The 25,326-nt window shown below is 41.0% G+C and overlaps 1 protein-coding gene across 4 annotated transcripts in view; it reads right to left on the reverse strand.

The window, feature by feature from the left end:
• Positions 1-25,326, reverse strand: part of LOC131460305 (plexin-A1-like) — a 202,969-nt gene that overhangs the window by 84,817 nt on the left and 92,826 nt on the right. For all 4 annotated transcript variants that reach the window (XM_058630649.1, XM_058630653.1, XM_058630650.1 and 1 more), the window contains exons 5-9: positions 13,830-13,930; positions 11,091-11,214; positions 8,978-9,131; positions 7,164-7,263; positions 672-786 (exon numbers count right to left, since the gene is read on the reverse strand). In XM_058630649.1, coding sequence (XP_058486632.1) covers positions 672-786; positions 7,164-7,263; positions 8,978-9,131; positions 11,091-11,214; positions 13,830-13,930 — 594 coding nt within the window. The remainder of the gene's footprint in view (positions 1-671; positions 787-7,163; positions 7,264-8,977; positions 9,132-11,090; positions 11,215-13,829; positions 13,931-25,326) is intronic.

Raw genomic sequence — 25,326 nt, forward strand, 5'->3', positions numbered from 1 at the left:
AGAGAGAGGGAGCGAGTGAGAGAAAAACCACAGAAAAGTGATGTGTCCATCATTAAAATCCTTGCATATTCACTCCAGCAGTTGTCAAACACTTGTTATGCCACGCATGCCGCTCTCGCTATAGCCGCCACTCGCCACGATTGATATTAGCTTTTATGCTAATGCAGCATTTTGCTATGTAAGAACAAGGCAGTATTTCCATAGACATTCATCCCAGCCTGCTTACAGCCTTATGGGCCACGACAGAATTATTGCTGCGCAGTACACAAGCTGTTGTCATTCTGCCAAGAGCCGCAATTACACATACAGGCAGGCAGACACACACCAAAGCACTGAAGGTGTGGGGGTAAAAGTGTGTGCAGCTGAACACTATTGATGCCAATGTTCCTATAATATGAGTTTAATAGTGGAAGAGAATAAGCAAGCTTTCACCGTGGAATCACAGCCATGTATGGATGTGAAAATCTATGTATGTATGTGTATGTGGTCATTTATCACCAATTTACTCAAATATTACTTTAAGCATGATCATGAGAAAGATCAAATTGCTTACGCTTCATTTTTTATTTCTATTTACATAAAGCATAACGTTGCATTAGTGCTATGAAAATGTCCAACACATTTTGTCAAAACTACAACATTATGCACAAATCTTCCGTCATCAATCTTACCTCAGAGATGTTGACGCGTCCCTCCTGGAAAGAGCAGTCGTTGGCATTCTGGGTGCACATGTGGCGGTACTTGCACCAGTGGCATGGGAAGGAGCCATTTACACAGGAAAGGCAACTGAAAGAACAAGATGAGAAATACGTGTTTCACTAAATATGCTTCGTTTGATAAAACGGGTGTTTGAGGCAGAAAGAGGGACAAAATGAACTAGGTTTCTTAAGTTTAAAATTAAAGTGCAACAGTAATATCTCATACTCCTTTTTCACAGTTTGCATTTCATTTTTCAGAAATGTCATCTCAGGTAAGTGCACTAAAATAAAATAAAAATATTACGGTGGTTCTGTAACTATTTATTTAGAGCAAAACTACATGGGTGATATAGTGAGGTAGAAAAAATGGCACGGTAAGGACTTTATGTGATCTAAAGTGTAAACACATAATCCACTGCAGTCTTTATGTTTTTAAAATGCTACCTTTCTTTTTTCTTTTACTTTTTTTGTCTTTATTCTGCAGGAGTTCAAGTTGGACTTTTTACCCCACCCTGTCTGGAATCTTCCATCTTGTCCACAATCCGTCTTTCTCTCCCTCACTCACTTCACCGTCCACCTCTTGCTTGTTCTACATGTATATGTAAAATCATCTCCCTCACAATCTCTGCCCTTTTCCCTCTTCCTATACCTCTGTATGCATTCAGCCTTGAGCCTTTCTGTCCGCCTGTCTGTCCATCTCTGCCCGTCTCCCTCTATCCATCCCTTTCATTTGCGGCCGTCTCATTTTAAAAAGCTCTCCCCCCTGTTCTTTGTCTAAAGCTCTCTTTCATCCATGGGCTTACAAGCGCTTCGCCATTTTAAATTCACCTGCTTTAGCTGAGGAGAAGTGCAGATGGATGGACTGAAAAGAGAAAGATCAAAAGCAGGTGGATCTCCCCAAGAGAGGTGGAGACGCCAGGTATCGTGGGAGAGCGAGAAGGGGAAAAAAGGGAAGGAGGCGGGGTGTAGCCTGCAGGCTCCGCATGGGCGTCTCATGGGAGACGAAGGAAACATTAGGTTGGAAGTTGAGGAGTGTGTGTTTGTGTGGTGTGTGTGTGCGTGTGTGTCGCAGGACAGTCAGACAGGTCCACGCACACAGTTTGTCATCGCAGGTTCATGTTATTGCTGTTCTCTCTTCCCTCCGGAGACGCGGATATATGTGCATAGAAGTATCGAATTTAGCCATTACGAGTTTACAAATAAAATTGTTTCATTTTATTACAAAGCTTAATAAACCCTTTTGTCGGGAAGATTTAGTTGAGGTTCAAATTTTTTCATTTAGCCATAATGATTTGTGAGGGAATGTGGTTTGCCGGAAATATAATAAACTACATTTAATACCGTCAAGGTAAGCAAGTCTAGCTCCATAACAATAAAAGAGCAGATAGAGATGCATCACTGTGTAGGCTGATTTATATTCCGCCAGATTTGAATTTGCACATTTCTCTCCAACGGCTATGCACACACTCCCGACAAGCTCTCAAGTGTGTTTTAACCCTGTGTAAATTGCCAGCCACCGTTCCCTCTCACCCACATTAAAAACTGAGGGCTTTAACTCTTGAGTTCAGACATGGAGCTCATATACAAATCCATCAAACCCTGACGTGGATTCATTTGGATCAATTAAGGTCGCTCATTTGGTGGGTGCACACTTTAAGCGATCGTTTCCAGCCCAGACCCCTCCTTTTGAGTGAGATCAGAAGCTGGAGCTAAATTCAATCCCACTGTCGCTTTAATTGACCAATTTAGCACTGTGCTGAGAGAAGCTGTCCATTTAGAATGAGGGATGTGTGGCTAAGGAAATAACAGGCCTCCTAATACCACGCAAGAGCAAGTGGGAGATTTGTCAATGTTGCCAACAAATGGAGGCAAAGCGATTAGGCTACGCTATGATAGGTTAGCATCGTGTGCTCCGACACACAGATAGGAGGGGGGGGGGGGGGGGTTGTAGCTGGTGTTTTGTGTAAGTGTACGGTAAGAAAGAGAATAAAGGGCATCAATGGCATGTAAGCAGCGGGCTCTTTGTGCTGTTTGTTGGGTTTTTGTTAGCACTACAATAATCGCTACTTTGTATGTCAGTGTCTTTTATTGTGTGGGGGGCCACCAATGCATTTGTGCTCATCAAAATACAGTACAGCAACCACTTAACACAGTGGGTGACCAGGCCCAAGCTGCGAACAGTACAATGTAAAGTTGGCAGATCAAACCCAAACACCCGTCAACACATCTGTCGCTAAGACCTGATATTAACAATTTCTAACTGACTTTTATCTTTTATTCATGTCATATCAGCCTTGTTAGTCCATCAACGACTTTGAAATAACGAGCAAAATATCAGCAGGTAACTGCTGCCAACTTTCTGGGACTTTTAAGATCACACCCGCTGAAATAAAAGAGGGTGCCATTATGTTTGCCACCCAAGGCCAGCATTCGGCCCAGTCTGACAACCCCCTACTGCTTAATCCTTGGTTCCTTGAAGTAGCCAAAGTCCTGTCTCGTGAACTGCCTTAGAATTCCAAAACCACTCTTTTAGCCTGGGCACAAACCCTTTTAAGGAAAAGCTTACCCAGGGCCATTTAGGGACCTTTAATAATAATTCTTCTACTCTTGTCCAAGGGTGGGCTGCTTGCATTAGACCCCCGGTATCCCCCTATTGCTCCACTCAGAGGCTTTGAGCAGCCACAGACACGCTCCCCGTATGGCCACATTCATAATGCTAATTTAATCCATTCATATTCACATGCTAATCAAGCTACGCTACCTTTGAAGCCATAGTGGGGTATTTTAGGGCCCGACACAAAAGGCAGTGATTTCTGTCAGTTTTGAGAACTAAATACAATCTGCTCTCCTAGTGAGGTGAAATTGACACTCCTGCACTCCTGAGTTTTAATACGAGTTATTACCAGTCACTTCAAAAGGAGTGGAGGTGAATCATTTAATGATCCTCTAGTGGTCTACTCTGTAATTACTGGAACCCTTTTAAAAAAATATTGAATACAAGATTAAATCCTGCACATGACTTTATCAACATATTTTGAGTGTGTAGTTTGTCGAAAATGAAGAAAACGTGGATGTGCCTCACACAGTGACGGCAACATTTGGAAAACACTTTTCTTCCAAATGTTCTCAACTGCACTCCTTCCCTTTTTGGCCTTGGATGAAAGCAATTTTTCATTCTCAACTTGACTTTCTTCGTTCTATATCATTCAGTTATGTTCCTCCCATAACCTCGATCTCAGAAGACCCAGTCTCAACCAAGCCATGTTATCCAGAGCAAGACAATGTGATATAGAAAGCCAGGCGTATTTAAAATCCTACTATAACAAACAATATTCCACTACCTTAAATAAACAGGGAGCTATGGAATGAGAAAATATTTAATTAAGGAGCAGAAGGAGATGATTTCCTATTCAAATCTCAGCAAAAACTGAGACTGGGAATTCTAATTAGATTAATAGCAATATGCAAATGTATGGCATTTTTAAGAAGCTACGGGCTACGACGTAATCAGTTGAGTAAATGAGTGGGAGGGGTATGTGTGTTTTTGGGGACTGGGGGTTGGGCGTTGCTGTGTGAGATTCAACTCTTTAGAACCCATGATTTTTGGCAGATTTCTTTCCTTCCAGACGGTTCAATTACCTGTAAAACATAGCTGAGTGCAGTATGAAGCTGAAACGCGATGGAATTTTTAATTCACAGTTAGTGAATGCTGTGTCTGTGTGGAGCATGCCCGCAGTCTTAACCATGTAAAGCCTGTAATATTTTGATTCTAACCCTAATCAGATAGAAACTGTAAAGAATGACGAAGCATTCTGGAAACACGGCCTTGCATGCGGTGGCGGGAGCCTAATGTCATTATGCCAACAACATTACCAGTCTGATCTCATCAGACGCCACACACTGACACCCAGAGGGCACAGTCAGTAAGAGGGCCGTAGCTCCAGCTCCAAATGGGTTTCTTATCGCAGCATCTCTCTTTGCCATCAGTCGCTGCTGAAGATGCAAAGTGCCATATCTGTAACTTCATTAGACGTGTCCATTACATCACTCGGAGGCTGCATTAGATCAGCTCGGGAGTGGATTTAATCAGCGTTCATTGCAGGAATATCTTCCAATGGGCAAATGTCTCGTCTGCGTCGCTTCTCATACATTTTTTTTTTTTTAATAGCCTTAAGGTCATTCCTATACATGTGATGTCTTATTTTAAAATATAATTGAGGAATACAATTTACACCTTTTATTTAATATGTTTGTTTGTTACTTTGTGCTCACTGGATTTACATTTTACACAAGATATACCCAGGGCAGTTGAAGGTACAGGGCGTAATAGAGCAAACACCATGGGGTCCTTATGGGAGATAAATTAACCGTGAGTTGACATTGTAACCCACCACACCCTTAACCAGCCGAGCTAATCATCGTTGTCGTGGCAGGGGATTTGAGTACGAGGGCAGGGAGACGAAGGGGGCTGTGGGTTAAAGGTCACAGTAACGGATTAAGTGTCCAAGGCATTCAAGGCTTCAATGAGATGTAAGTGACAGAGCAGGGAGAGGTGTGGCTGTGCATGTCTCTCTGTGTGTGTGTGTGTGTGTGTGTGTGTGTGTGTGTGTGTGTTTCTGGCCAATCCTCATAGGAAGCTCATCTAACATCCAGAGGGAAGCCATGATAGAACTCTGAGGTACTCCAGGGGACTAGTAACCATCTGCTGCCCTGCGGCTAATACCCAAGCAGACGTTCAAGCCTCTTGGATCAGGCACGGATGGACAAGAGGGTGGGTGTTATTTGGGGCAGTGTGTAGTCGATGGATGATAATTTTAGCCAAACCGTATGCAGCAGGCTCCTGATTTAGTGACTGGATGGGTAGTGGATATTTTCAGCAGAGGTTGGATTAGACAGTTAGTACCAGTCAAATTTCATATTGAATTTAAAATTTTAATTTTGACTTTTAGAGCATTTCATGGACAAGACCCACAATGCATCTGTGATCTTTTAACCCCATACTCTTCGGGTCGATCACTCAGGTCTTCAGGTCGAATCTTCTGTCGGTGCCTTAAACTCGATCTTGTTTTGTGGAGTGCTCTGCGTCTGACTGATTCGATTGACTCAGCTAAAGACAAGACAGTTTTCTGGTGGCTCGGTTTTTATTATTTCAAATAGTATGTTTTTATGTTTTTGGTTTTTTTAGGGTGATGTATTTTAATCGTTGTTTTATTTTAATTGCCCTTGTCTTACTGCATTTTTATTGTTTAAGAACTTTGTGATTTTATCCGTGAAAAGTGCTATAGAAATTAAGTTTACTTACTTACTTATGTTTACAAAACTGAATTATTGTGTTAGTTTGACTACAACTGGACTTTTAAAATGCTGGTTCATGTGCTTGACTGTAGTAAATCAAAGTTTTCAAAGCCAGACCAACACACCAGATAATGCTACTTACTACTTACTACTGCACATCGATGCATATCTGAACTCAGGGTTTGACCTGGGAATAATAGATGAAGCCGGTACACAGACGGCGATAAAGAAAATAAAGAAAATAAAAACTGCAGATTTTTGGACTGACAAGGAGATCAAATGTATGCTCTGTATGTTCATATGCCACCAGCTAACTATGCTAGGTGGGTATATGTCATCATAATAGCTAGAGGCTGACATAATTCCTTCAATAAAGTATGTACCACTAGTGTTTATACACCAGGGCACAGAGAAAGTGAAGGTGACAAATTTAACTTAAATTACAGTATTAAGATCACGGCACAGATTAATACCAGACTGAATATAGAAGTGTACAAATAAGATGGAACTATTTATTTAATCAAGTGGGGCAGAGGAATAAATAAAGTTATAATATGGGATTGGGAGGCATTATTGAAGACCAACGCTGGAGTAATTAATCATTAAAGTATCATTAGTGTGTGTTGTGGGTTATGATAATAAGAGTAGAATTACCATCTCATATCCCAATCGTTTTTCACATACAGCAGGTTCGATTTTTCACTTCAGCGGTAACTCAAGCCTCCTGTGGAGGTTGTCAGGGCGGGTATATTTGTGTGTATGAGGGACTGAGTGTGTGTGGGTGTGTGTACTTGTATGTGTTTCCTCTTAAGAACCTTTTCTTGGGGCCCTCATGGAGACCAAAATCTGGTTTCAATGACTCAGAACCTCATTGCTAAGGACCTGGTTAAGTTTAGGGCTAAGATTTGAATTGGGGTTAGGTTAAGGTTGGGTTGGGTTTTGGTTTAAGTTCGGGATAATACCTTGTTTAAGTGAATGGATATCAATGCAGTGTCCGAAGAAGAATAGCTGCAAAAACATGTGTGTGTGTGTGTGTGTGTGACTGAATCTGTTGTGGACGGTAATAAGAGACAGCTCAAGGAGAGACCGTAGAAGATCAATAAGCAAAAGACTGAAATGGGACAACTGGACAGAGAGACAGGGAGGAAAAACCTAATCATTGTAACTCACGACTGGTGGACGCTGCAGTTGTAGAAGACAAAGTCGACGCTGGCAAACTTCTTGCCCGTTTCCTTGGATTTCAAGTAGAGCTTCACCACGCGCTTGTCACCTACAACAAAACCATACAAGAAAACATACTTAGAGTCTTGTATGTTTAAGGAACAACAAAATAACACATTACTGAACTGAAAAGACTATTTAATAACAGAGAGTCAAGGCATTTGTTCATCAAGGTCAACAAAAATAAATCACACAAAAGGGAGGTGAACACATTCTCTTGTTTCACATCAGTTATGGGAAGAAATCTACTTATGATGAGTTTGTTGTCAGACATTTTATTGAATAAAAAGCTAGAGAAAACAAACTTTAAAATGTCTGTTAGACAGTTTGAAGATTCATTTAAAGGTTTGTAAACTGTCCAGATTGTTTGCATTTGCTAATTTGAATGCATTAAGTAAACTTTGGAAAATAGATTCAACCGTGGTCAAAATTAAACCCTGCATTGTGGCTCCGTTGAATTCCATTGCTGATGTGAAAGCTGCACTGACTGACAGACAGAGTGTGTATTAAACAATTTATTCATCGACACATAATCACAAGTTTAAGTCCCCTGTGTGACACCAGATAACACAAACACACAAAGAAAGAGTGTAGCTTAGCAACACACCACTCATGTCGCACCCACAGTGGGGTAGCAATAAAAATAGCAGCACCAATCAGTGTTTGGGTGCCAGAGCTGATGAGAGCTTGTAATGAGGCACACATTGGCCTCAGTTGAAGTACTGCTGAGGAAAGTTAGAGCACAATATCTGACACATTTCCACCGAGCTGGATTTCAATACCAAACACGTTTTTATCATATTTGTGGCGTGATAGAATTAGACATGCAACAGTCAAAAAAAACAAAACAAAAAAAGAGCTATTTTTAACTCATAACGATAAACCACATGGAGGTTTCTGCTTTGAAAATAAGTCAGAAGCATAAACAGTGTCTTTTAGATGGGGTTAAAAAAAACAACAATTAAATGAAACTGACAACGGTGCATAATGCATGATAATGGGAATTCAAATACATGTCTATTTTCAGTAGATAAATGAGAAGCAGTGTTTACAGCGTTGAAAGGGAAACGTTCTAGGTTTTATTGGTTGTGACACTGTATGCTGAATATAGATGCACTAAGCATCATCTGGTAACATTAAAATTCTGTTCTGGTCAAAACACGGCTCTATACTCCCTCCAGTTCTAATGTAGCAACTCTGAAGGAGACATGTTGATGAATTTAATTCTGAGAAGAGATGAAGAGGCAAAGAGGGGGGAAATATAATAAAAATGGAGAAATATAATGAGTGAAAGGGACGAGTGTGGTAGGAAAGCAAAGTTATAAATGCGTATTCCTGGGGCCAGAGAGGACAACATCACGTCACAGCAGTTAATGTTGAGTTGCCGTGCACTTATGTTATATCAATGTAGCCGTCTCTGGATCTTTGACTCCCTCCTTTGAGACCAGTGATGACATGTACAGCTGCATGACATCTTTCAACCCCTGGCTAAAAATCAACTCTAATTCTACAGATAAACTGCACACTGTTGACGTCTCAGCCTTGAGATAATGTATGCTATGATTTGGTGCCATACAAAAAAAAATGATAATTTGATATGATTAAGTCAAGTCAAGTAGAATAAGGAGAGTAAAAATATTATCGTCATTACGAAATTCTCCACATATTCCACACCCAGTCTTCTCCACTGTCCCTCACCACCACCACCACCCACATGACCTCACAACCGCAATGACTTCATCATCCTTCACCCCTTGTCCCACCTTTGTTCCTTGTGATCGGAATGACGTCCCGTACGGAGGGAGAGAGGCAGAAGATGTGTCCACCCTGGATCCGTCCCTCCGTCTCCACGTAGTCCTCGAAGGAGCAGTTGACCCCCGCTGACAGATCGGGCACGTTACGTGCCTGGAGGACCAGCTAGGGAGAGAAAGAGAGTGTGAGACAGTCACGAGCAAGATCAATGGAAGGACATGGTGTACATGGATTGTTATAAGATATGACATGAGGGTTAATGGGTGTTTTGGGGTGGAGGGGGAGGTGGTGTGTGACAGTTGGAGGAATAAAAGTGTGTGTGTGTGTGTGTGTGTGTGTGCGTCAGTCACTGCAACAGCTATTACATCAAGGTTAATGTGTGTGGGGATGTGTGTGTGTGTTAGCTGCTGACAGACTGTGTTCACACACACACACACAAGCCTTTTTTTCCACTAAATGCACAGTTTGTTCTGGCGCGTTTAAATTGTCAAAAGTTGTGAAGGACAACAAAATGACCACTTTGCACTGACCCAATTTTTTGCACCCTTCTGTTGGGGCACGTGAAGCTGCGTTCCCACAGTTCAGTTCACCACAGAACGGTTTGGAAAAGTAAACCCTGATACCATGTGGTGTACTCTCAAGATAGCAATAGCCAGTAGGCTACATACATTGTGTGACATTACAGCAGCACAACCACAGTGAAACCTACCTATAAACATAATAAAGATGGCCACATAGCACTGACATTATTCACAAAAAGGAAACACATATGTCCTCTCCCCTGTGCTAATACATGGTATACTTGTGTTTCATGTTTTTTTCATTCCAGTCTCTTTGTTACCCGCAAGTAAAACTGACTAATCAACAGAATACAGCGTATCTGGCTCCACCCTTTAGGTGCCAGATCAAAAGGGAGCCAACAACTGGGATGATATAGAGAATGGCTATTTTGGTACCATTTACAACTTTAAGTGGATCACAAATGTACCAAATTTTAGTGAGCTGTGCCACTTGGTGTAAAAGGGGATTTGATCCAGCACCTAAAGGGTGGAGTTAGACACACTGTCGTCCAGGGGTCTCAAACTCAAATGAGCTTCAAGTCAAGTGAAAAAAGTGGTGTGTGTGTGGTGAGTGATATTAGCTTTAATTCATATCAATAACAACATTTGTGACAATATTTTATCTAAGTGCAAACTAAAGGTGTTTGTTTTTGCAAAATGAATCTTCTAAATATCAAAAACAAACATTTAAGCGGCGGGCCACATGAAATCATTTGAAGGGCCACATGTAAAAGCCGTGGCATTTTTAGCGAGAGACAATTTCAGGCCATTTGTGTCTCTTTATTAAGAAATAATGTTACGGTGTCACATTAATCTTCTCCATTTCTTCTCTGGTATGATGTCATACACTATTTCTGTATATGTAGCTGAGCTCATTCTGCCTCCACACTCAGACTTGACCTTTTCAAACGGTACCATGGTGAGATGAACTGAACTGTGCCGGCAACTGAAAAACTATTTACTCGATATAGAGCTCGTGCAAATGATTAAAAGTTCCTCCCTCAGTATAATATTCTGTAACTTTTATAAATAAAAGGTAAATGCCCTCTGCAAACATTACGGCAGACTGAGATAATGACTCTGACACTAAACAATGTAAATCACTGACAGATCGCCAGTGTCATCTGTGGGCTGATGTTACCCATTTCCTGTAATGACCTCCTTAATGGTGCATCAATTTGCTGATAGAGACATTGAAAAGGTAAAAAAAAACACAGTAGAAATACTTTTTTGCATCTTAATTGCTGCAATAACACTTAAAATTCATGGTTTTGCCACATTGTGACCTTTTTGCTGTTTTGGAGTTGTTCCTGTTTTGTATACTGCAGAGGACGAAATGGAATCTTTGGGAGAACAATGTATGTAAATTATATTTCCAGGAGGCTACCTTTTCTTTAGGTTTATTTTTCGTCATCATCTTACTTTATTTGTACTAATTTCCAACCATATGAATTGTGCTAGATTTAAATGCAGTATTGAAACTGTGTGTAAAATATGCTTTCTTCCCGAGACCTGTAAATTGATGTGAATATGAATAAAACATGGAGTGGAAAATAACGTGTACCTGGACTTCCGACATGGTGACAGAGATGTTTCCAGGCTGCACACTGAGCTCCACACACTGACTCTGGTCAGAGGCAAACCTCTGGGGTTCTCCTGCACGTTCACACCGGTCCTTACGTGAACAACTAGCACACAAAAAGGAAAGGAGGACGGAGGGAAAGGGACAGGGGAAGAGGAGGAGGACAGAGGGACGAGAGATATAGGATGTGAGCAACTGTTTCGTTAACATTGAGATCATATTAAGATGACAAACATGCACAGCCATCACCGTCACACAAATGGGAGCAATAATACAAGACAAACAGGCTAATAGCTTCCCCCAGCCATTACTGTAGGCCTTTACATCATTACCTTATTGGCCCTGACATTTGTGCAAGAACCACTATGCTATATGAACCTACACCCCCCCCCCCCCCCCTTATCTTTTCACTTTAAAGCTCCACACAACTCATGACGTTTCTGGAGATATAAAGACGATCATTAAAAATTCCCTGAACAATAAAAATGATACTATTTCTACCAGCCATATATCAGCAAGGTCAGCGTTTCCTCACACAGTTACGAGCCAACTGATCACGCTAAAAAAAAAAGAAGAAAATCAGCACACAGCCCCCGTATCGAAGCCTTTTTACTATTAGCCATTTATAATGCATTAGCTATCACTTCACCCCCTGCACTAACAACAACTGGCCCCAGTGGTTAAGAGGAAAGTGCTGATGCGGCGTTCTGCGAGGCCTAAACAATAAGAGGGAGGCTGGGACAAAAAAAAAAAATGCTAACTGCCTCCTCGCACAGCAGCTCTCCATCCCCTTGTTTAGTTAGCCTTCACTCACGTTCAGCAAAAAAAAAAAAAGGCTGTCGCCAAACACTCCCTTGATAGACACCAACACACACACACACACACACACACACGCAAGAGATCCCAAGGAATGTACACATTTTCTCATTATAAACCTCATTCTGCTTCTCATACTGCTTCTCTGATGTGTGACTGGGGGAATTTATGTGAATGAAGTGTGCTAATTTGCCTAGAAACACCTAGGTGTGTGTGTGTGTGTGTGTGTGTGTGCAGACTCCCCCTTTAATTCCACTGCTGATTGAACCCACCACGGCTCTTAATAAGATGTGGCTAAAAGCACCAGAGGGCTGGAATGAGGCTTATAAATAATTTGCCTGTTATTACCACTTGTCCATTTCATCTGCAAGGGCCTCAACCAGATTTGGTGACATTATCAAGTAGGAAATGAGCGAGCTGCACACATGACACGAGGTCAAAATGTGCCCAAACGGTTCAGGTCCATCATGATTACGTGTTTAATGGAACACACTGTATGTGTATGTGTCTTTGAATGTTGCGCCTCGGGCCAAGACAGGTTGGTGTTATGTTTTATATGTTTAATTAATGCAGAGCGAGATTGGGATTTTGCCAGATGCTGGAGGTGTTCCACAAGTGGTTTAACATCCTGTCACCTTTCAATAACACAGCAGTGTAACACTCTCTTGTATGAGTGCACACTTGGGGTGTCATGCATGTCTGCTTTAGAGGAATAACATATTTACATACATGGCTGAGGGAAGACACTTATATTATGGAATCATTCAGTTAGATTTGATGGAAAATTATAAGATTCTTTGGTGTAAGTAGACAAAGTAAATCCTGTCTGACACACACATGCCAATAATATCAACATCAAACATCACGTTTACCATTTTATAACATCTTATGTGTTTCAATCATATTATTTAAACTTCAGGAGGTTATACAACCAGAAGATTCAGGTTAAATATAAAAGGTACAGTGTGCAAAAGTGAAGCTGCATGTAGCTGCTGAATATCCCTGAATAGTTTTTAATATTTTATCTTCAATTTTTTTTTTCCAAATGACAATAATTTAACATACATCTTACACACTGGACCTTCCCTTCCAAGTGTGTTGGTTGTCGCATTGCACGACAGCAGCTTAATTTGCGCATTTCATAACATTAAAAGGAAGGAACATTGATCAGTTCATTGCTTATTTAGATCTGTTAAATTTTTACACCTCCCACACACACACACACACACACACACAAAGAGTAATCTTAAAAAAACATAAGACCAAAAAAAAACCATCACAATAATAAGCTAAGCACCACCAAGACAAATGGGCGTGTCACGGCGCCAGCAGGCAGCCAAACTGTGTTGTTATTTATGTGCTATTAAGAGGTTTAACTATATGACACACTTACACAGGATAAATGCATCACCGTGCTCGCAGGAAGCCTCATCGCCTTATCGCTGTAGACATTGGATATGAATCACACTTTTGTGATTCATAAATATCTATTTGAGGCATTTTACTGAAGTTGTAAGAACTTAAAATACACAAATTCAAAGTAGCAGCTGAATCTTTGGTCGTAAATTATCTGCCGTGTGCTAAGTATGCTTCTCTTAACAGCTGTGCGTATCAGTGTAGTTCAAGTTTGAATTTATCCAACGACTAACTACTGAGGGTGTGATCAGTAAAAAAAATAATACATTCAAGGCCTTATGTGTTTTTTTTATTTTATTTTGTTTTAAATAACAAAATGACCTGAAAATACTCCCGGTACGTTACATTTTTAGGGTGGATTTTCCTTTCAAACCAGGAGTGAATCATCTGAACTTTAGCTATTCTGCAGAGTGCTTTGCATAGCCCAAAACACTGCTTTTACCATCATTGTGTGTGTGCGTGTGTGTGTGTGTTCGGGTGGGTACTTACACATTGTGGAGGACACACCATCCACAGTGAGGATCTCTGGAGCCCAAACACTCCCCACAAGTGGTGTACTGCTCACAGCTCTCCACTGGAACTCTCACCACCTAGAGACAGAGAGAGAAGAAGAAATAATGAGATGTATATTCAACAGAAAGCAGCTTATCGGACTGATTCAGTCTCAAAATTGTGCTCAGCAAATAGTCTCTGTGTGTGTGCGTGTGTGTGCGTGTGTGTGTGTTCGTTCTGGTGAGTGATTCTGGTCCAGTAGACTGTGACAATCTCCATTGAAGCATGTACAGGAGAGACCTCGCAATGCATGCTGGGAAACCTGACAGGTGGCTGTGCAGTGATTGACAGGTGACCTCGAACACCAATGGGAGGTAGATGAGCAGAAGGACAAACCCTGGTGTGTGTGTGTGTGGCTTTTCAGGGACTTGTTGCCCCCACTGCAGTCTGTAACTTTTTGAAAAAATATTATATTTGTCTCTGCTTGGTCTCCCTGAACAGAAATAATGTGACATTATTTGTATGCTGCGTCCTTCATCTGAAAATAAGAACTTTGTCAAACACTATTAAACCCAACTGAGGGAGCATTTGTGTGTATACAGTACATCAACAGCACAGGAGTGGGCGGGGCAAAAAGCATTTACCCCACCAAACAAATGACAAGGTTTTTTGAGCAACAGAATTCACTCGATTAATCAATTACTAAATTCATCGTCAACTACTTTTGGGTGTTTTTTCTTCTTAAAAGTGAATTTTTTCTGTTGTCTTTGTTCCTTATAACAAAGAAATCATTAAAACAAAAATAATTTAGCTTTGTGGACAAAAAGAGACATTTGAGAACTTCATCATTTCCCGGTTTGAAAAACAAAGATCAACATTTTCTGACAAGAAAATAATTGACAGATGAATCGATTATGTTGCAGCCCTACTTTTGACGCTCTACATGGACACTAGTTCAGTTTTCAGTCATACTCCAATCTGTTGCCTCCGTCTGTCTTGACATGAAACAAATCACTTCCTGCGTGCAGGGCAGGAATGTCGCCGGGCGACACAAGATCTAAAGACCACTATTCTGAGAAACTGAGAGCGAGTCACATGGAGCTGATATTTAAAAATGACACACTACAGTTTGAAAAGACTTAACGACCAGCTGAAGAAAGACATAAGTGTATGAGTATGTGTGCTTGGTGACTGGGGACAGATGTTGCTTTACAAACCAGACTTAAAGTCCTTTACTCAAGTTTACTTTCAGGTGTTGACACGTGGATCACAACATGGCTGAAAGTGTGTGTTTATTTCAAGACGTTCACAAGTGTGCGCAAGTGTGTGACAGACGGATTGCGAGCATATGCACACGATGCTCCATAGTGTGCCACAAAGTAACCGCATGTGTTTGCGGGTCTGTGAGCACACATGTGCTGGACGTGTCAACACCACAGTCTTTCTTCACCAAAGGGCCCCAACTTGATGAGTCACTTGATCCCCCTGTTTCATGAGGTGTGTGTGTGTGTGTGTATGTGTGTGTGTGTGTATGTGTGGCTGATAAGTAACAGCATTTAACGACACTACCCCAACACCATTATACCACAGATGCACATTTAACCATGAGAACTCCGTCCAGTGGCAGGTGGGGACTTAAGTGGTGCTGGTCCCAGTGGGGTCTGACTTTTTTATGAGCTCGCGTTGAGGGGGGGGGGGGACAGAAAGATGTATGCAGGGATAAGACAGAAGAAAAGCACATGGCAGAAAGAGAGAGAGCAGGGGCCCGAGGTAAGAGATAAAGCTGGTTAAGATACGACGATGGAAACCAGGCAGACAAAGGACCTCAACACACACATTTCATACTGAGGCTGAGAATCCTCAATGAGCTTTAAGTGTAACATAAATACAAGACAGACATGACAGAACTCATTTATGCTCTGAAATGTCTTGCGTCAGTCTGGCTTTGGGACTCTTTGACGGAACAATATTGCTCGAGCAGAGAGTAGACAGACAAAAGCACTGATCACTTGTTTTTTGTTTTTTTTTCAAATCCTACATCTTCTCCCAACTACACTGTACATTTACGTACATATCCATTACGTCATTCTCTGTTCCCTGTACATGTTTCTGTCCTAAAACCATCTTCTATGGCTGCATCCATTCCCGGGAACCTCATTCGTTTTCCAACAGACTAAAACATGCCCCTACAATAAAAGCCAATAAAGAACCTCAGTAACTATCCATATGGCTTCCTGCCAAAAACAACGTCAGGGAGACAGAGATGAAATGATGCAAACGAGCAACAGTAAGGATCAGGGGAGGGAGAGAGGACGGTGGTCATCTACTGGAAGTAGTGCTAGATGGATGGATGGATAAATAGAGTAAAATAGAGGCATAATGGAAGACACACACAGGGAGAATTGGCTGGGACATTGTGCTGAGTAGATGGGATATGGTGGCAGACGGCTGCTATGTGTCATTGTCAGAAAGAATGTGAGTAGTTTCAAGCTGAAAGAAGGATGGAACAAGGAACTGGTGTGTCTTAGAAATAAAAGAATGACGGAGAAGGGAAAAGGGGCAAGAATGAATGAGTATATAATGGATGGAGGGGAAAAAAATCTCTGCAGCATGTAGTTTATGATTTAACAAAAAAAGAGAGAAGAAAATGGAGAGAAGTAAGAATGGCCTGTTCCTCATATTATCGAAAATCCCCCTCTCTTCTCCATAAATCACTGTGATGGTGATTAAGGACAATGGTCCACATAAATCATACCAACACTAAGGGTTCGTGGTGAGCTAGCAAAACCTTATCATTACCCTGTGTAATGATAGATATAGACTATTGTTCACAAATGTCCCTGTACTAGTAGACACCATAGGCTCTAGAGTGGGAGTGCCACAGAGATGTTGATGGGTTAGGAGGGATATGATGGTTGTTTTTCCCTGTGGAGCTATAAAATGCTTTACCGGAGCCGGGACTTTATTGTATAACTGCATGTAGATCCAAAAAAATGTGTGTATATATATATATATATATATATATATATATATATATATGTGTGAGAGGGAACACTGCCGGGGAAAACGGCCTGCACCCCCCCAGCCCCCCCCCCCGCTCACTGCTTCTCTCTGTCTCTCTCGACGGCTCTTTTAATGAAAGCCAATTCCAGACAGCGCGCCACATTACTCCTTTAAATGACCTTATAAACCAAGCCTGCCATCCCCTCTCTTGCCATCTCCTTATTTACAATAGCATCCACTGCTGTAACTCAAATCCGCTTTCTCGCTCTCTCTTCCTCTGTTGTCACACCTCCACCCTGACCATAGCGCAGTGCCATGACATCTCCTTTTTGCGGTAAACTTTCCACCTTTCCTCTTCAATCTGTTTTTACAGACCACCATCACCTGCCTTAATGCGGCCAGCTAACAGGTTTTGCGACGGTCACCCCCAAAACCTGCAAGTCCTGTAAAGCTTTCACCATGGCTTTTCATTGGCTGTTAAATCTAAAGACATAAAAGGGTTGGCCTTGTAGCGCCTTTCTTTTTTCTTTTCTTTTTTTTTTTTTAAACATTCAAAAACAGGGAGAGTCTATAGCGGAGGAGAGGAGGAGGAGCGGGGTGTAGCAGAGATGTCACACAGAAGAGAGCCTCCTCTCTCGGTTACGTCTGGCTGAGAGAATTCAGTTTATTATACACACACACATATCTGCTTGAATCTCATAAATTAGTCATGTCCATACCTCCCTGAGTAAAAAGAGTTGAACCTCTTGTGCTAAACATTTGACCTCGTATAACTCTAGTCCTGCAGAAAAGGGACGTAGAGGAACACGGTTTCAGTGAGAAGCTTCCAAGTGTCAAAGTGTAAAATTGCAGATAAAGACAACAGCACACATAGAGCAGGGATGTGCCAATAAACTGTATATACATTTTACCCTGTGCCAAACTAAAGAGCTCATTTAGTCTCTTCTGTGGTGAAATTAACACAATATTTTTTATACTCATGTCACAGCAGATATAGACATACATGCTCTTAATTAAGAAAAATAAATAAAGGCAATAATTAAGTCAAGGAGGTAATATCTAATATCTACCAATACATTGTAAATTTCCCCACTGCGGGACAAATAAAGGACTATCATCTTATGATACTGTGATGACAATATTGTGCATCGCTAATATGTATTCAGGAAAATGATATACTAGAGATGGTTTGATACCATGTTTTCATGTGTGATACTACAGTGTTAAGAATATATTGATTACAAATCACTCCGATAAAGTCTGTCTTCTTTACACAATAACACTTTTTGTTTGGCTCTTTTCTTCTTTTATCTAAAAATAAGTGTGTCACATGATCACTGCAGCCTGGCAGACATGTGAATCCCTTATCCCGCAATCTGGCCATGTGACATTTGTGGCACAGGTCTCTCTCTCTTTACAGACTGTGCTTAGTGAAGCATTCATGGCGTATTTAGAGGTTTGGGATGTATCTGTATCTTTTTTTTTTTTTACCAGTATTGGTATCAGCATCTCTGTGAAATACTTTTTTGTGGGAATTAGGAAAGAATTAGGGGAACAATTTTAACTAAACATTAAATGGAAAACATCTTTTTTCTTTCCTTAACCTAATACTCTCAGAGCTGTTTGATCGTTCAAATGAGATTTTTGGAAAAAGTGACGGCCCCATCTAGCATTTCAGAGAAACACAGCAACATGGCTTTCAACAGGTTGTTTACGTATGTGAGACAGATCCTGTAGTTGTGGAACATCAAGCTCAACAGGGGGTCAGAGGGGGCGGTTGAATCAAAGGCTGAGTTAGCATGTGTGCATTGACTGGATTGTAAGGGGCTTACGACATCAATGGCTGGATGGAGCTTGATGTGTTGACTGAGTGGAGATAAGAAGGAAAGCAAACACCACTCGCAGAGTTTAACACTGAATAGGACGAAGAGCTGTTGAAGGATGACAAAAGAGAGGGAGGGTGGGTGTGGTTTGAGTAGAGGGAGGAATCGAAATTGAAAAAGGGCAATCACATCAGTGTGGTCCCTCGAAAAAAACTGAAAACATCTCCTTGTGACACACATCCCATTTGCTACATAATGTCCAAATACTGAATCTCTGGGGTGGGAATTCATATCACAGTGTTTCTGCAAATCTCATGTCATGTTCTATTATTATTGTGATACTGAAAATACTGCAATTTCCTGACTGCAAATTATATTCCCAAATTAAAAACCCAGAATAACAATTTGGGAAAATAAGATTTAAGGTTTAAATGGATGTCGGAAACACAAAATATCAACGTTTATAGACCAGTATGATCATCGTGGTCAACTCAAACTGTTCACTGCAGACCTGTCTTAGTGACATGTCCACTGCGATACACCTCTTGTTTTCTCCTCCAAAACTCATGCCCTGCTGTATTTCTTGTGTCCGCTGCCCTTCCTGCCTCTCTGGCCATATTTATCTCCCTCATATTGTGTTTCGTCTGCCACTTCTCCCTCCCCATCAGCTCTCCTGCTTTATCACCTCTTTAATTTATATTTTCTATCCTCTTTCCTCAGCACCAGGCTCAATTATTCATCCACTACTTTGTTTTTCCTTCCCTGAATTACTGCTTTCATCTCGTCCTGTATACTCCATGCCAGTGTAAAAGAGGCCATTCACACGACTTATTTGTCTGAGTTTGAGGACAATTCCTGTCACAGAAACTGCTATGAAAACATGTACAGATTTAAGACGATCCTCGAGCTATAAGAGTTTGTGAGCGTCTAATATACTTGCAAAGACGTTTTGAACAGAACGCAAATTCCTGGTCCTTGATAACGAAATTATAATTGCTCACTTGAAGCCATTTTCCCTAAAGTCTAATTAGTTGCGTTTTTCCCATTTAAAAGAAAAGGCAAAACATGTCAAGACAATGAGATGAGCAGGTAAGGGATGAAGTCAGTACAAGAGCTGCAACACAAACAAACCCAAACTGAGTTCAACCTTTAAAAACAAAGATATGGAAAACCATCATTCTTCATCCCCATCCTCATCACAAAGACATTTCTATTAACCCTTCTAAAAAGAGCTGTAGGTCAATGTCCTCTCACTCTGTGTGTAGCCATTTGTCCATAATACTCTGTCCTTCACTTGAGGGAGAGTCTGACAGAGACAGCGGAGAGTAAGAAGGATGGAATGGAAGAGAGAGCGATAGAGACAAAGGATGAGACTGAAAAACCACCAAAAACAAAGAGTATGGACTCAACGGAACCTGGAGAGAGAGAGAAAGAGGTAAATGTGAGCAGCTAAGGTAGCCAGGCCTAGGGGTCTTCTAATTAAGTGAGGATGGGAGAGGCCGGCTGCCTGGTAAATGACTCTGTCACTTTAGTAAATGGACTTGGTGAGGAGTGAAGACCCACACAGCTGGCATTTCCATTAGTGCTGCCACGTGACCACCATATAGACAGACAGAGAGGAACCGAGGAGGAAAATATGGAGGACAATCTTTTATTTGTTCTTGCTGGAGATGTTGTGTGGACGCAAAGTCCTCACAGGCAGCCATTTTGGAAACACCCTTGTAATTTAATATTTCAGTAGGGTTGGGCAGATGGATGATAATAGCTGAGGGAAACAATACAATACAACTTTATTCATCCCCATGGAGCAATTTGTTGCAGAACAGCCCCACATACACATTTAATCATGGAGACAAACTAATAAAAAAATCTACAGAGAAGAAAGTTGGTGTAAATACTATGAGAAGAGACGGACAGAATTCAATCGATCACGTTGCCACGCCACCCCGCCTAACACACACACACACACACACTATAATGTAAAACATTACTTTTTCACTGTCTATTGATCTCCTATTGTTTCAGAACCAGCTGGGGCAGAAAGACATTCTGCTTTATGGTACTCGTAATACTCTCATACTCAAACCTCTGACACACCAGTCCAGCAGAAACCTCCACTACAAATGTCCAGGGTGTCAGATAAATGTAAGACAAATTTAATAAACTACCCATAAGTAACATTTATTGATGAAGTTGCAACTCTACGGCTGAATATTGTGTTAGAACCTATGTAGCCTTCAATAAGCATCAAAACTCAAAACATGTTTAGTTTGTCCATTGCGGGCTACTGTAAAAACATGGCGGACTAAAATGACGGCCTCTGTAGAGTTGACCCGACTCCTGATAGAAATTTAAAAAGCTCATTCTGGGGGGGGAAATGAAAAACAACATTCAATGTTAAAGTATAATTATTTGATCTTCAATTTCTGCTTAAAGGAATGATTCACCGATTTCCAAGGATGTAAACAATGTCTGCCATCTTTGCTAACAGTTAAGCTAACAGTTAAGCTAAGCTAACAGGACCAAGTGTCACTGGTGGGCACGTAACAAAGAAAAGAATGAAGATATTTCTCAACTCAGGGGAAACTGAGGTTGGGAAGCACAAGTTTTCAAAAATACTACCCCTATTCTAGTAAGACAAAGCTAAATGCCCCAGCTAAATCAGTGAAGTATTCCTTTAACAAAAGTAATTTTACCTAAATTTTAGATGCTGGACCTTTAAAATAAAACCTATAAAAAGTATTTAAGGTAGAGGCCTTGCTTTAAGGATGCCGCCGTCTTGAGCCAACATGTTTCTACAGCAGGGGCCTATACTACACAAATGATGATGAATGGCTTCACCTACATGAACCTGATGCATAAAAAAAATATATAAAAAATGGGAGAGTGGAGAGAGTTGTAAAAGTTTTCTACGTCCATTCTGGTATGTGATCCAGAGCCATCCAGGTCCTGAAACTTTCTGATTCGGTTTTTCCTCTCAGTCTTTTTCCCCAATTTGAAACACATGTCTTTACAAATGTACTTAATAATACAGTTTTGTTTTCTTTTCAACGTTCTGCTGTTAGTTCCATTGTGATAAGCGAAATAAATTATTTTCTGATGGAGGTTTGACACAAATTCAAAACGACTCCCTGCACCATCATGCAGAGTCTCTCTCGTGCATGACTTGTGGTTCAGACACGGCACTGAATCCAGTGATGTGCCCCGAGGAGTGGCTCTGCAGGCCATTCCAGCTTTTGATTGGCCTCAATCAATGACAATCAGTCAAATACACATCGTTCTGGCCCAATCACTGTCGAGCAACAGGAGGAGCGATTGTACAGCCAATTGATAGTGATTAAGAAGAAAAAGGCGAGGGGGGGGGGGGGTTCATAGAGGGAGATCGAAACCATTAACCTCTCATTCCATCTCCGGCTCTTTTCCAACTGTATCAGTCTGTTCTATCGCGTCATCCTGAGGGAACGAATAGATGGTGGACTAAAACTGAGAGATGAGAGACCCACAAAGATATCTAGTGACAGTTACACTTCCATTAGGACTGATGGCATCACGCCAAAGATGAGTTTGAGCCCACTTCTGATCAGGCGTGCACACAGTCAATCAAGCGCACGGGAAAAAGACAATAATTCAACTGGAGAGACAGGTTTGTTAGAGGATCAGGAATTAAAAGAGGAAGAGAGAAGGTTTGAGATATTAGCAGACATGGAAATGGACCCTTTCTGTGTATCTAGGCCAGTATCTGCTATATTTGATTATTGTCTTGATTAAATGATTTTAACAAAGACATATACTGTGATGGAAATTACAGCACTCTTGACAGTTTGTTTAAATTATTGTCTAGGGCTGCATGATTTTATTGGCACAATATCAGTATTGGCCGATATTGGATTAAAAATGTACTATCCGATATCGACAAATGAGTTAATATCTCTCGATATGATGAACAGTGGGGGATTATATCTGTGGAGATTCTCATTCATCCAGGTCATCAATATCCAAAACAAGAGGAGGTGAAAGAAAAAGTCTAGTATGCAAAAAAAATTGTCAATTTCACTTCAGAGAAGACTAAATTACCTCTTCAGTTGGGCACAGGGAAAATAAACACATATATACATATACATATACATATAATAGTTATCAGCCTAAGCACTCCCAAAACATCATTATTATACTATTTGTATGTACTATTATCATACTATTATTGTCAAATGGTCTTGTCGTGAAAGCAGAAACTGCATCTAACTCGAAGTTGGGGGTTTTTATGGGTCACACCTTCTTTTATCCATTTTTAAGGCCTTTGTCTGTTAAACATTTTAATAATTAACTATATATACTTGTGAATGTACGGTCATTGTTGGAATTAACTTTATTTATTCATGTTTTTGCATTAGCATTCATACAGCAAGCACGGTTGGAGACGTAATTAACGGGAACACCTATACACATGAGTGTCTGTGTAGGGGCGCATCGCTGTTCTGTGCTGAGAAAAGTGCTATAATGGTTTGAACTATTGTAATTGAAAGCCATATACCTCCACTAGCACCTGTCCCTGCACCCTCTCTCATCACTGTGTCCTCATCTTCATCTCTCTGCACCAGGTCTATTAACATTAACATAACAATGATGGTACAGTGTGCTTGTGTGTGTGTGTGTCCATGCATGTGGCGTAAAGGACATATTCCAAGTATCTCACTCCAGCTTCCCACTGCCGGTGAGTGGAGCGATTGGAAAAGATGAAACTGCTCATGAATCTAAATGAACCAGTTCGATGGTGAGCAGGCCTCGGCGCACGAATGAAATCTGGAAAATAAATATTAAAAAGCAAGTGGTAGAAAGTTTTTCTGCTACGTTAATAACGACAAAGTTAAACAGTCAAATTCACTTTGTGGCGACGCAGTACGTTGTGAAATTGTGAGGTGCGATTCAAATCTGATACTTCAGTCCTCACATGGAGTACACTGTGTACACAGGTACTCACTGCTGTCATAGGTGGATTACAACTGGGTGGTGTCATCTCAATTCAAACGTGACTGTTGTGCTCTCAACAGAAAGTCTTCCTATTTTCAAATATTTAAGCTGACCAAGCATAAATTGGTATCCTGGTCTGCCCAAAAAAATGTACCATATCACAACAGCCATATTTTAGTCTGAGCTCTGCTGAACTCATTCTAATGATCCAGTGCATCCAAAAGAACTGCTTTGCTCTTCAGTAATTTGTGGGTTTGTGTTGAGAAGGTTCTATAGAGTAATGGAAAACCACGTGCCTGATACCAATCCGGGTACAGTCGTGACGAGTTATGCTAGAACTGTATGGTGGAAAAGCGGCATAAATGTAGACATGCTGTAGCAGCTTGACTCCATAATTGATTTATTTCCTTCAGGCATGTAATAGTACGGACTGTAAGGCCCCAGTATCTAAACAAACCTCATGCTGTACGCTACATAATGCTGTGTCAATGATGAAACAAAGTGTCAGTCATTAGCTGATGTTTCAACGCAGCATTATGCGCTTGTTAACTTTGGGAGTTCCTCTGTTTGATAAATTGTGGAAAATTAATCTTTGAGCTACTTAGAACTGACTGATTAGCTGTATCCAGTTCGCTAAAACGTCAGTCTTGATTGATACAACCAGCTGCTTTATTATGTGTGTTGGTGTCAGTCTGTGCTAATGTGTTTGCTAATGAGATTGGCAGTGAACCAGTAATATGTGCGTGTAAACAGATCGACAGACACGCAAACAGAGGAATGAAGTCAAATGAAACCCTACGGGTAAGATATTACTCACAGAGGCCATGCCGAATCAGCAACACACAAATTACTGTGGCAACCCAAACCAACAGTTTGTGGATGGCTTGTTTAAATGTGCAAGGATGTGCATGAATATGGATTCCTTCGAGGGATGCGAAGGAGTAGTGAAATGAATGTGGAAGGGAAATCTCTTTCAGATGCTGAATAAAAAGTCAGACAATGGCATTAGCCCACACACACACACACACACACACACAAACACAAACATACACAAATACACTGAATGTTTGAGTGTGTTTACAAAAGCAGATGCCAACAAAGACTATATCAAAATACATCTGAGCACTACACACTACAGCAGCAGCACTTGAACAAAGCTCGTCTCGTGTCCTTCGGTTTCCACGACGATCCGACTGGTTCCAAACACAGACCCGCTTCTCACACTGAAGATGAATATTCATGCTTTTAGCAATTAGCCAGCACCGCACACCACACCGATATCATACGCATGGCTGCCGTCAAAGACATGAGGATGTGTGTGTGTGTGTGACGGTGTGAGTGTGTGCTACACTGAGGGCGAACATGTGTGCAGTGGCAGCTAGAACAGCAACCGTGGAATCAAATTCAATCTTCTCGACTATAAAAGAGCAGAGGAAATGATTCGATGGGTGTGAAGTGTCTCGACTGAGCCACCACAGGATTTGCACTACGAACAGAAATGATTACAAAGTTTGTGTTCGGTCAGTGTATGAGTGACAGTGTTAAAAAGTGATGTGAAGCTTTTCACAAATAAAAAGTTTAAAGTTTCTAACCTGGATTAGTGTTTTTATAAATAAAGCAATGATTAAATGCATAAATTTGATACTGACGTGTCTAAACAGCGCCATGAAGGATCACTGAAAGAGGAAGACCAGATAAAA

Source organism: Solea solea, chromosome 6, assembly GCF_958295425.1.
Source record: "Solea solea chromosome 6, fSolSol10.1, whole genome shotgun sequence".
NCBI classification, from domain to species: Eukaryota; Metazoa; Chordata; class Actinopteri; order Pleuronectiformes; family Soleidae; genus Solea; species Solea solea.